This window comes from Saccoglossus kowalevskii, chromosome 14 (assembly GCF_978046115.1).
Source record: "Saccoglossus kowalevskii chromosome 14, keSacKowa6.1, whole genome shotgun sequence".
Lineage (NCBI taxonomy): Eukaryota > Metazoa > Hemichordata > Enteropneusta > Harrimaniidae > Saccoglossus > Saccoglossus kowalevskii.
This window is the reverse complement of record NC_140654.1, coordinates 26,908,576-26,923,672: the sequence shown is the minus strand read 5'-3', so window position 1 is coordinate 26,923,672 and position 15,097 is coordinate 26,908,576. Positions and strand designations below refer to the sequence as shown.

General features: G+C 38.7%; 3 protein-coding genes across 3 annotated transcripts; all 3 read left to right on the top strand.

The window, feature by feature from the left end:
• Window positions 1–839: 839 nt before the first annotated feature.
• Window positions 840–2,309, top strand: LOC144363093 (uncharacterized). The gene is made up of 2 exons (XM_078014043.2): window positions 840–1,417; window positions 1,641–2,309. The coding sequence occupies exons 1-2, from the start codon at window positions 1,024–1,026 to the stop codon at window positions 1,844–1,846; spliced, it is 600 nt and encodes a 199-aa protein (XP_077870169.1). The 5' UTR covers window positions 840–1,023; the 3' UTR covers window positions 1,847–2,309.
• A 95-nt stretch (window positions 2,310–2,404) lies between these two features.
• LOC146734640 (uncharacterized) lies at window positions 2,405–5,107 on the top strand. The gene has a single exon (XM_085507576.1). It carries the CDS (start codon window positions 2,405–2,407, stop codon window positions 5,105–5,107), a length of 2,703 nt encoding a protein of 900 aa, XP_085363702.1.
• Window positions 5,108–5,126: 19 nt separating this feature from the next.
• On the top strand, window positions 5,127–6,278 carry LOC146734639 (uncharacterized). The gene has a single exon (XM_085507575.1). It carries the CDS (start codon window positions 5,127–5,129, stop codon window positions 6,276–6,278), a length of 1,152 nt encoding a protein of 383 aa, XP_085363701.1.
• Window positions 6,279–15,097: the final 8,819 nt, after the last annotated feature.

Below are 15,097 nucleotides of genomic sequence, written 5' to 3'. Positions count from 1 at the left end.
GAATAAAATCCGAGTAACGTAGCAACCGCTTTTGTAGATCTACACACTCATCTTCGCCGAATCTGTTGCATGTAAAATATCTTGTATTTTGTTTCATAATTGTTTCGTCCACGATATCATTAGCATTTTTCGATTTGGACTGAGTCGTACATTTCGAACATGCCAGTCTCGTTTATGGTCTTGAAGCGACGAAACCATTTGAAAATACTATCAAAACATAACACAAATAAACCGGATAGCACGGTGAATTTATTATTCATTGGATGTCTTTCGAAGTTAAGGCTATTTAGGCGATCCCATCTGACTGACAAGTAAGTATTTGGAGGGATCATTCTACTATACCCGTCTAGACACCTATTCGGTAAACCTAGCATATGTTTCGAAAGAAAAGTAGTTGAATTCTTATGCTCCGTGTGTGAGAAACGTGTCAGATTGACAATGAAGTGACCCGACACCCTTATTGTTTACATTCAACAACAGGGGCAACTACAATAGTTCAGGCTTCGCAAAATCAATGATGTGTAGACATGAGTTACCATGACAACAATACTATAAAAGCGGTATTGTCAGTTTACACACCACCTCACCACGCTAGAAACATGTAGTGAGCGGAAATAAACCCAATCGACTGTATAGGTCGCGTGGTTTGCCAGAAACCTGGCGAGCGTCATATTTTCTACGAAATGGAGACAGTTTATTTTATTCCGCATGCGCAGTCTAGATAACATTTGGTAGGTTCAAATAACCGTCATGCAACCTCACCACGTTAGAAACATGTAGTAAGCGGAAATAAAACCAATCGACTGTATAGGTTGCGAGCGAGCGTCATATTTTCTACGAAATGGGGACAGTTTATTTTATTCCGCATGCGCAGTCTAGATAACATTTGGTAGGTCCAAACAAACAACCGTGATACTCGGTGTTGTAACGTAATACATTCCTGTAAATGTACATTGTTTCCACGAAATTGAATACGGTTGCGCAGTATAGGGTAAACACTGGGCTTTAATGTAGACAGCCATTATGCCGAACGTTGTACTGAGACCGTCGCAGATATATTTTCTGCACGACTCTATAGACTGTCGTTTTCAAGACAAGACAAACATGCTGGAAACCTTCCGACAATTGTTGTACAAAGAGATAAACCCAGCGGCAATTCAACCAATTGCTGTATTCGATAAGAACGACAAATGGTGGGTGTACGCAGGTAATAGAAGACTTTATCTGTTCCGGAAACTAGAGGAATATGGGGTCGTGAAGTATATAACTGCATGGAAAGTTCGGAAGATCGACCCCGACGAGTGGAAAAAAAGAAACACTACTACTAATGGTGGGAGGTCAGTCTCAATACGCAACGCCCGGCAGTTTGAAGCAAAAATGCAGAACATTGTCAGAGAGTGGAGATCAAATCGCAGGGGTAAGATATCTGAACAGTCTTCCCGCGCTCCATTTAGAGCAAATTACAGATTCGCTATAACGATGTTGAAAATGTTAGATACCTTCCGATAATTGCTCTACAAAGGGAATTACGCAATATAACACAAATTATACCGGCTACTCAAGGTGATCCACACTACATTATTCAAATTAGTATAAATATTTCATGATTTTTTTAAAAATTATTTGTTTGTGTTTTGCAGGTACAAATATTGCAATATGTCATGCATACCACAACCAGTACGGGGAAAGTACACACAGAGAACCGTATCGTCATGGCAACATTGTCACCCATAATAACGATCACGGGGAACGATCAAAAGCCCTTTTCTGGATTGTCGTGTTGCTAATCGCCCTCCTGTGGCTAACTACGACCATATTCCCGAATATCGCGAGTCGTAGACATTAACATGTGTTGAGCCAATGGCATCTATGGTCAATGATATCACCACACATGTCATGATACGTAGGGTCAATGATATTACAACAAACGTATGATATGTATGGTCAATGATATCACCACACGTTGTCGGAGATTCATAATATATATTTGTATTCGTTTTCATATTGCTAATATTATTATTACATGTCATTTCGCTATAGTTAATTCGTTTTACCTTTCGCCTGAAGGATTCCTCTGAGTAATTCTCGACCAATTAGAATCATTTAATTTCAGCCAATCATTTCACTCTGTATTGTATCTTTTTCTCCCGCGTACTTACATTTTGTATTTCCCGCTTACGTGTTTTCTCTCACGTTCGATACGCACCTATATAAAGGGCTAGTTTCGGAGTTTCGGGGCTCCTTATTCATGTGTTACATGTTTCTATGCCAGTTTATCCAGCAATAAACCATACCGTGTTTTGCATCCACATTGACTTTTATTCTGCCATCAAGTTCAACTGAAGCGTATTATTATACCCCACATAATTTGGTGACCGAGACCAGGATATCTCAGCTCAACACGATGTCAGAAGAACAGCCACCACAGAACGCCGCTGCTGATGCCCAAGCAGTGGAGACGACAAACGCATTGGCAAAGCTGAAATTGAAGCGAAGGAGTCAACGAGGGCAGCTCACACGACTTTTCAACAAAGCCGAAACCCAGAAGAAGCAAATCGCCGACGCGGAAGGCCGGGAAAATAAGCTTACAGAGATTGAACAACTCGTCGCGCTCCACTCTCTCCTGACCGACCGCTACGCAACGCTCATCATGCTCGAAGAACAAATTCTCGAACTCACTGAAGAAGCACTCTTTGATTCAGTCAGCGAAGAGAGCTCCGAATATACTGACGACGTATTCTGCAAGAATCACGCTCTGAACGTTTTCATTAACAAGATGAAGACAGAAAACGAACCGCTACTTGACACCGCAAGCATCGCGTCCGCCAACTCATCTAGAGGCACCTCATCGACAGGTACATCGTCTACCTCCTCAACAAAGACCGTCTCGCTACCCAAGATCGTCCTACCACAGTTTGAAGGTGACGTACTGGAATGGGCTAGCTTTTATGACATTTTCAGATCTTCGATTCATTATGATGACACTCTCAGCAACGTACAAAAGTTCACCTACCTACGCACCATGCTAAAGGGCGAGGCAGCGCGAACTATTGCTGGACTATCTCTCACTGATGGTAACTACCACCACGCTATTGAACTGCTCTTGGAACGATACGGACGTGACCACCTAGTTACCGAGGCACATATGACTTCGCTCTGGCAATTACAACAACCAACCAGCGACATAGAAAGTCTGCGTAGATTTTATGACGCGCTGGAAGGACATATCCGTGGTCTACAGACGCTCGGAAAACCGGAAAGTTCTTACGGCGACCTCCTCGTTCCGATCATTCGCGACAAACTACCGGCAACCATTCGAAAGCAAATCGCTCGCGAAATCGGGGGAGAAGCTTGGAGTTTACCTAATCTACGTAAAGCACTGCTACGCGAAATAACCGCGATCCAATCCGGGAACCCGCTCGACGAATCGTCAATCAACAATTCACGGTATCAACCGGACATTACTGCTACATTTCATACAAATGTGCGATCTCCGAAACGCGATCCGAAATTGCGTAACGCCAGCGCCAAATGCACCTACTGTAAAGGGACACACTTCACTTCTGCATGTCGCGTAGTAACGGACATAAACAAACGTTGGGAAATAGTCAAACGTGACAAACTTTGTTACAATTGTTTGGGAAGACATCGAGCATCGGAATGTAAATCTAAGTTCAATTGTCGTACATGTAAACGAAGACACCACTCAACACTACACCAAGAAAGCCAACCCGCGACGGACGTTGCAACATCTGATACGAATCCAAATTCACCGGTTCATGTGACATTGACAAAACTCAACGACACCCACAGGAACTCGCCAAATAATACATGTCTGCGTCCCGTACTTCTCAAGACTGCTATTATTCCGATATATGTAGGTAATAGCCAGCCACTGCAAGCTAACGTACTTTTCGACGAAGGGGCAAGCCGTTCATTCATCTCTCGTAAGTTTGCTAACGATTTAAACTTATCTCCTACACGCACTGAACAAGTATTTCTTTCTACATTTGGCGACAATACTGATCACTCACGAGCGTTAGACTTTGCTAGTGTCACAGCACACGATTTGTCGGGACATACTTCGAATATTGACGTACTGTTCATCTCCGAAATATCGACTAAACTGACAAACCACATCACTGAATCTATTCACCATGTTGATTATTTGCGCGGACTAACATTTGCGCATCCAGTCACAGAAGATAAATCATTCTCTATTGATTTACTTATCGGCGCTGACCAGTATTGGAATTACGTCGGGGATAACGTTATCCGCGGCAATGGTCCTACAGCGGTTTCGTCCAAATTCGGATATTTATTATCAGGGCCAGTTGACAAGGGTCAAAGGTCAACGACCGCAGATGTAAACATACTACACGTGTCTACCGAATCGCAACAACTCCACAGCAAACTCCAGCGTCTCTGGGATTTAGAAAGTATCGGTGTGACCGACGACCCCTCCGCAGAAGTATGTATGGATTTTGAAACTTATCGTGACACTCATTTGCAAATTGAAAACAAAAAATACATTGCGAGATTACCATGGTGTGATAACCACCCACCGTTGCCTACTAATTACGACGTCACAGTTAGTCGAACGCGCGCCATGCTCAGACGTTTGTCTCCTGAGTTACTCGACGCATACAACTCTATCATCGAACATCAACTTAACAGCGACTTCGTCGAAGAAGTCTACAATGATGATAATACTGTCGGACATTATCTACCCCATCGCTCGGTAGCAAATGACTCTACTACAACCCCGATTCGTATTGTGTACGATTGTTCTTGCCGCCGAAACGCCAATTCCCCGAGTTTGAACGATTGTCTCCAAACCGGGCCTTCTATGATTAATGATTTGCCAGCCATCTTAATGAGGTTCCGTGCTAACAATATTGCGATCTGTAGTGATATTGAGAAAGCATTCCTTAACGTGAGACTGCATCCCGATGAACGGAAATTTACCAAATTTCTGTGGCTGACAGACGTGAACAATATCGACAGTCCACTCAAAGTGTATCAATTTAAATCTGTGCTGTTTGGTGCTGTGTGCTCACCTTTTATCCTGAATGCTGTGATCAAAACTCATTTGGATAATAACTGATATTAATACTGCCAATCAAATGAAAGACAACATCTATGTCGATAATGTCATTGATGGAGTCTATTCGGAAGCAGATGCTGTTAAATACTACAGTGAATCTACGAGCCTCATGAATTCTTGTGGATTTAATTTACGTGCTTGGTCATCGAATTCTCCTGATTTGTGTGAACTTGCTACCCGAGATAACAAATACGAGCCCGCCGACGAAGTTTCTGTGCTTGGTATGCGTTGGAAAATTACACCCGACGTGTTGACACATTCTCGTGTTAACAGTCAACCTCAAGTCGCGTCGTTTATTACAAAACGTGACATTGTAAGTTTCACAGCGAGTGTATACGACCCGCTTGGATTAATTTCACCGGTATTGGTACGCGCCAAACTATTTATTCAACTTTTGTGGAAGTTGAAATTGGAGTGGGATGAACCACTAAGTCCTGAACTTTACGAACAATGGATCTTAATTGCTGAGGATTTAACCGCTGCTCGTGATAATCAAATCAACCGGAAATATTTTGACAAGACTTCTCCAGGTGATACCTATCAAATGCACACTTTCGCAGACGCGAGCACTTCCGCGTATGGTGCTGTTGTGTTTCTTCGTCGCCAGCACGAAACGGCTCTTGTCATGTCAAAGACACGAGTCGCCCCTAAATCGGAATTATCTCTGCCGAAATTGGAATTAATGGCTGCACTGATCGCTACAAGACTCGGTAAACTCGTACTGAATGCTTTATCGGACAAATTCAATATAACTGAACATTTCCTGTGGTCCGACAGTCAAGCGACCTTGCATTGGATTAATAGCAGTAAGAAGTTGCCAGTATTTGTTCAAAATAGAGTGCAAGAAATACGCGACTTCACACAAGAATATAAATACTGTCCAACCGTGGACAATCCCGCGGACTTACTAACGAGAGGTATATCAGCTAATGACCTCCGTTCAAACCCCAAATGGAATTATGAGCCGTCATGGTTACCAGATCAACAAATGTGGCCAACATGGGATGTGAACAATGCTACTCAACTACATGTCAACATCATGAAGGAAGATGACGACCTCGTCAACCCGGATACTACTTCGCCAGTCATCAACGCACAAACCGCTCGTGAAGCGACTGATGAAAGTGACAACTCCGGCGTTCAACGCATTATTGACATCATCCAGCGATGACACAACGCAACCCACTGCCACAGATGGTATCACTAACATGCATGATGAAATCAACATCCCTACCAGTGGAAGTACAGATGATATACCATTGCCACAACGCAGATCACATCGTGACGCCGCAGCTGCCGCCAACGTCAGACTCAAAGATTTATTCTGAACTTTAGTGAAAATCGCACTAGATCAGAAGTTTACAAGTTCAATTTGTGTTCCCCTGAACTTGAAAAAATGAACTAATAGTTATTAGTGAACTCTTTTATCAATCGTTATTCGTTTATTCTCATATATATATATTATTCCTGAATGTGTACTTTTTCTCAAAGTCGGGAGAATGTCGGAGATTCATAATATATATTTGTATTCGTTTTATATTGCTGTTATTATTCTTATTATGTCATTTCGCTATAGTTAATTCGTTTACCTTTCGCATGAAGGATTCCTCTGAGTAATTCTCGACCAATTAGAATCATTTAATTTCAGCCAATCATTTCACTCTGTATTGTATCTTTTTCTCCCGCGTACTTACATTTTGTATTTCCCGCTTACGTGTTTTCTCTCACGTTCGATACGCACCTATATAAAAGGCTAGTTTCGGAGTTTCGGGGCTCCTTATTCATGTGTTACATGTTTCTATGCCAGTTTATCCAGCAATAAACCATACCGTGTTTTGCATCCACATTGACTTTTATTCTGCCATCAAGTTCAACTGAAGCGTATTATTATACCCCACACACGTGTCATAATATGTAGGGTCAATGATATCACCGCACATTTCATGATATGTAGGGTCAATGATATCACCACACCAGTCATGGTATGTAGGGTCAATGATATCACCACACATTTCATGATATGTAGGGTCAATGATATCACCGCACATTTCATGATATGTAGGGTCAATGATATCACCACACATTTCATGATATGTAGGGTCAATGATATCACCACACATTTCATGATATGTAGGGTCAATGATATCACCACACATTTCATGATATGTAGGGTCAATGATATCACCACACATTTCATGATATGTAGGGTCAATGATATCACCACACATGTCATGATATGTAGGGTCAATGATATCACCACACATTTCATGATATGTAGGGTCAATGATATCACCGCACATTTCATGATATGTAGGGTCAATGATATCACCACACATTTCATGATATGTAGGGTCAATGATATCACCGCACATTTCATGATATGTAGGATCAATACTATCACCACACATTTCATGATATGTAGGATCAATGATATCACCGCACATTTCATGATATGTAGGTCAATGATATCTCCACACCCGTCATAGTATGTAGGGTCAATGATATCACCACACATTTCATGATATGTAGGGTCAATGATATCACCGCACATTTCATGATATGTAGGGTCAATGATATCACCACACATTTCATGATATGTAGGGTCAATGATATCACCACACATTTCATGATATGTAGGGTCAATGATATCACCACACATTTCATGATTTGTAGGGTCAATGATATCACCACACATTTCATGATATGTAGGGTCAATGATATCACCACACATTTCATGATATGTAGGGTCAATGATATCACCACACTTGTCATGGTATGTAGGGTCAATGATATCACCACACATTTCATGATATGTAGGTCAATGATATCACCACACATTTCATGATATGTAGGGTCAATGATATCACCACACATTTCATGATATGTAGGGTCAATGATATCACCACACATTTCATGATATGTAGGGTCAATGATATCACCACACATGTCATGATATGTAGGGTCAATGATATCACCACACATGTCATGATATGTAGGGTCAATGATATCACCACACATTTCATGATATGTAGAGTCAATGATATCACCACACATTTCATGATATGTAGGGTCAATGATATTACCGCACATGTCATATGTAGGGTCAATGATATCACCACACATATCATGATAGTAGGGTCAATGATATCACCACACATGTCATGATGTGTAGGGTCAATGATATCACCACACATTTCATGATATGTAGGGTCAATGATATCACCACACATGTCATGATATGTAGGGTCAATGATATCACCACACATGTCATGATATGTAGGGTCAATGATATCACCACATCCGTCATGGTATGTAGGGTCAATGATATCACCACACATTTCATGATATGTAGGGTCAATGATATCACCGCACATTTCATGATATGTAGGGTCAATGATATCACCACACTTGTCATGATATGTAGGGTCAATGATATCACCACACATTTCATGATATGTAGGGTCAATGATATCACCACACATTTCATGATATGTAGGGTCAATGATATCACCACACATTTCATGATATGTAGGATCAGTGATATCACCACACATTTCATGATATGTAGGGTCAATGATATCACCACACATGTCATGATATGTAGGGTCAATGATATCACCACACATTTCATGATATGTAAGGTCAATGATATCACCGCACATGTCATGATATGTAGGGTCAATGATATCACCACACATGTCATGATATGTAGGGTCAATGATATCACCACACATTTCATGATATGTAGGATCAATGATATCACCACACATGTCATGATATGTAGGGTCAATGATATCACCACACATGTCATGATATGTAGGGTCAATGATATCACCGCACATTTCATGATATGTAGGTCAATGATATCACCACACCCGTCATGGTATGTAGGGTCAATGATATCACCACACATTTCATGATATGTAGGGTCAATGATATCACCGCATATTTCATGATATGTAGGGTCAATGATATCACCACACATTTCATGATATGTAGGGTCAATGATATCACCACACATTTCATGATATGTAGGGTCAATGATATCACCACACATTTCATGATATGTAGGGTCAATGATATCACCACACATTTCATGATATGTAGGGTCAATGATATCACCACACATGTCATGATATGTAGGGTCAATGATATCACCAAACATTTCATGATATGTAGGGTCAATGATATCACCACACATGTCATGATATGTAGGGTCAATGATATCACCACACATTTCATGATATGTAGGGTCAATGATATCACCACACATGTCATGATATGTAGGGTCAATGATATCACCACACATTTCATGATATGTAGGGTCAATGATATCACCACACATTTCATGATATGTAGGGTCAATGATATCACCACACATTTCATGATATGTAAGGTCAATATCACCACACATTTCATGATATGTAGGATCAATGATATCACCACGCATTTCATGATATGTAGGGTCAATGATATCACCACACTTGTCATGGTATGTAGGGTCAATGATATCACCACACTTGTCATGGTATGTAGGTCAATGATATCACCACACATTTCATGATATGTAGGGTCAATGATATCACCACACATTTCATGATATATAGGGTCAATGATATCACCACACATTTCATGATATGTAGGGTCAATGATATCACCACACATTTCATGATATGTAGGGTCAATGATATCACCACACATGTCATGATATGTAGGGTCAATGATATCACCACACATGTCATGATATGTAGGGTCAATGATATCACCACACCCGTCATGATATGTAGGGTCAATGATATCACCACACATGTCATGATATGTAGGGTCAATGATATCACCGCACATTTCATGATATGTAGGTCAATGATATCACCACACCCGTCATGATATGTAGGGTCAATGATATCACCACACATGTCATGATATGTAGGGTCAATGATATCACCACACATTTCATGATATGTAGGGTCAATGATATCACCACACATGTCATGATATGTAGGGTCAATGATATCACCACACATGTCATGATATGTAGGGTCAATGATATCACCGCACATTTCATGATATGTAGGTCAATGATATCACCACACCCGTCATGGTATGTAGGGTCAATGATATCACCACACATTTCATGATATGTAGGGTCAATGATATCACCACACATTTCATGATATGTAGGGTCAATGATATCACCACACATTTCATGATATGTAGGATCAATGATATCACCACATATTTCATGATATGTAGGGTCAATGATATCACCACACATGTCATGATATGTAGGGTCAATTATATCACCACACATTTCATGATATGTAGGGTCAATGATATCACCACACATTTCATGATATGTAGGGTCAATGATATCACCGCACATGTCATGATATGTAGGGTCAATGATATCACCACACATTTCATGATATGTAGGGTCAATGATATCACCACACATGTCATGATATGTAGGGTCAATGATATCACCACACATGTCATGATATGTAGGGTCAATGATATCACCACACATTTCATGATATGTAGGGTCAATGATATCACCGCACATTTCATGATATGTAGGGTCAATGATATCACCACACTTGTCATGATATGTAGGGTCAATGATATCACCACACATTTCATGATATGTAGGGTCAATGATATCACCACACATTTCATGATATGTAGGGTCAATGATATCACCACACATTTCATGATATGTAGGGTCAATGATATCACCACACATGTCATGACATGTAGGGTCAATGATATCACCACACATTTCATGATATGTAGGGTCAATGATATCACCACACATTTCATGATATGTAGGGTCAATGATATCACCACACATGTCATGATATGTAGGGTCAATGATATCACCACACATTTCATGATATGTAGGGTCAATGATATCACCACACATGCCATGATATGTAGGGTCAATTATATCACCACACATTTCATGATATGTAGGGTCAATGATATCACCACACATTTCATGATATGTAGGGTCAATGATATCACCACACATTTCATGATATGTAAGGTCAATATCACCACACATTTCATGATATGTAGGATCAATGATATCACCACACATTTCATGATATGTAGGGTCAATGATATCACCACACTTGTCATGGTATGTAGGGTCAATGATATCACCACACTTGTCATGGTATGTAGGTCAATGATATCACCACACATTTCATGTTATGTAGGGTCAATGATATCACCACTCATTTCATGATATATAGGGTCAATGATATCACCACACATTTCATATGTAGGGTCAATGATATCACCACACATTTCATGATATGTAGGGTCAATGATATCACCACACATTTCATGATATGTAGGGTCAATGATATCACCACACATTTCATGATATGTAGGGTCAAGAATATCACACATGTCATAATATGTAGGGTCAATGATATCACCACACGTGTCATGATATGTAAGGTCAATGATATCACCACACATGTCATGATATGTAGGGTCAATGATATCACCACACATGTCATGATACGTAGGGTCAATTATATCACCACACATGTCATGGTACATAGGGTCAATGATATCACCACATATGTCATGATATGTAGAGTCAATAATATCACACAAGTCACAATATGTAGGGTCAATGATATCACACATGTCATAATATGTAGGGTCAATAATATCACACATGTCATATGTAGGGTCAATAACATCACACATGTCATAATATGTAGGGTCAATGATATCACACATGTCATAATATGCAGGGTCAATAATATCACACATAATATGTAGGGTCAATAATATCACACATGTCATAATATGTAGGGTCAATAATATCACACATGTCATAATATGTAGGGTCAATAATACCACACATATCATAATATGTAGGGTAATAATACCACACATATCATAATATGTAGGGTAATAATACCACACATGTCATAATATGTAGGGTCAATAATACCACACATTTCATGATATGTAGGGTCAATGATATCACCACACATGTCATGACATGTAGGGTCAATGATATCACCACACATTTCATGATATGTAGGGTCAATGATATCACCACACATTTCATGATATGTAGGGTCAATGATATCACCACACATGTCATGATATGTAGGGTCAATGATATCACCACACATTTCATGATATGTAGGGTCAATGATATCACCACACATGTCATGATATGTAGGGTCAATGATATCACCACACATTTCATGATATGTAGGGTCAATGATATCACCACACATTTCATGATATGTAAGGTCAATATCACCACACATTTCATGATATGTAGGATCAATGATATCACCACACATTTCATGATATGTAGGGTCAATGATATCACCACACTTGTCATGGTATGTAGGGTCAATGATATCACCACACATGTCATGATATGTAGGGTCAATGATATCACCACACATGTCATGATATGTAGGGTCAATTATATCACCACACATGCCATGGTACATAGGGTCAATGATATCACCACATATGTCATATGTAGAGTCAATAATATCACACAAGTCATAATATGTAGGGTCAATGATATCACACATGTCATAATATGCAGGGTCAATAATATCACACATATAATATGTAGGGTCAATAATATCACACATGTCATAATATGTAGGGTCAATAATATCACACATGTCATAATATGTAGGGTCAATAATACCACACATATCATAATATGTAGGGTAATAATACCACACATATCATAATATGTAGGGTAATAATACTACACATGTCATAATATGTAGGGTCAATAATACCACACATGTCATAATATGTAGGGTCAATAATATCACACATGTCATAATATGTAGGGTCAATAATATCACACATGTCATAATATGTAGGGTCAATGTTATCACACATGTCATATTATGTAGGGTCAATGTTATCACACATGTCATAATATGTAGGGTCAATAATATCACACATGTCATAATATGTAGGGTCAAATAATATCACACATGTCATAATATGTATGGTCAATAATATCACACATGTCATAATATGTAGGGTCAATAATACCACACATATAATATGTAGGGTAATAATACCACACATGTCATAATATGTTGGGTTAATAATACCACACATGTCATAATATGTAGGGTCAATAATATCACACATGTCATTATATGTAGGGTCAATAATATCACACATGTCATAATATGTAGGGTCAATAATATCACACATGTCATAATATGTAGGGTCAATGTTATCACACATGTCATAATATGTAGGGTCAATAATATCACACATGTCATAATATGTAGGGTCAAATAATATCACACATGTCATAATATGTATGGTCAATAATATCACACATGTCATAATATGTAGGGTCAATAATACCACACATGTCATAATATGTTGGGTCAATAATATCACACATGTCATAATATGTAGGGTCAGTAATACCACACATGTCATAATATGTAGGGTCAATGTTATCACACATGTCATAGTATGTAGGGTCAATGATATCGCACATGTCATTATATGTAGGGTCAATAATACCACACATGTCATTATATGTAGGGTCAATGATATCACACATATCATAATATGTAGGGTCAATGATATCACACAGCATTGTCACACGCAACGTAATATTACCGTAATTGGTATAGTACAGGTGTGATGGTTCAAATACCAAAATGGCAACAGTAACAGAAAGACTTCCCTGGCGGCGATGATAACATACGAACACGGAGCCAACAGATGAGGTTTCAACTGGTACTGGTATTATTATACTCTGCAAACATCAAGTACACGCTAAAACTCTGCTACTCCAATAACTAGATACTTAAACTCCAATACAATTCAACGAGATCTCCGATCTGAACTCAGTGCTGAACAACTCCCCTATATATACCTCCACTGTCTATAAATAGACCATTACATCATCATACATTATGAGTCTGGCACTTACTACAAATTTCTAGAATGTTCCATTACCTTCCATTGCCTCCTACAGTGTTCTATTACCTATTCAACCAGTTTTTCAAAAAAATCTAGAATATTCCACCCAGACACAGTACTGTTCTAGAACATTCTCAGTGACACGGAAGTGGTAAATAAGTCGTATGCGACATGCCTCCCCTCACTGCCAAAAATATTTTTCTAAGTTTTAGAAAAAAAAACTTGAATTATGAAAATTTATCTTGGATTAAGACATTTTATCTTGGGAGTATACTTAGATATTATTACTTGTACCTCGGAATAATATGTATCTTGAAACAAGAAAAAGTTTTCCCGGATCAAGAAAAAGAATTTCTCATTTTATTTTCTTGTGGTCCTCAATCAAAGATAACATTTTCTTATTTTAAGAAAAGACAAGAAAACATGAATCTCAATTCAAGAATTTTATTTTCTTAGTAACTTCTTAAGCAAGAAATAAAATCTTAGTCTTAAATTCTTACACGTATTAGAAATTCTTCTTACTTTAAGATTTTATCTTAATTTGAGAACTCCCGTTTTCCTGATACAAGAAATTTGGGAGTATAGCTAGAAATAGAATCTTGTAAGAAAATACTTTCTAAAAACAAGAAATACAAAAAACTTTGAACTATGTGAAAACAAGAAAATGAACATGTGAATGTCTTATTTTGACAAGTCATTGAAAATGACACAGTTCCGTTAAATTTGTTTAAGTTCTCTTTGTGCTTATCATATTAAAGCGGAGGGGTTGTCGCGAGTGTGTCCGTGAAACTTGTGTCCCAAAATGCGTATACAACAGATTGTTTATTTACATCAAATTCAAATATGTTTTGCGCGACAACTCGTCCCGTTTTAAGATATAGCAGAGAAAAACATAGATCACAAGTGAAGTAAAACAAATTTGACTACTGTGAAGTAAAACAATTTGTTTTATATGTTGTTGCATTTGCTAATATTGTTTAAAGTATGTTTGAGAAAATGCATGTCTGAGGCTGGGAATGAGGCACT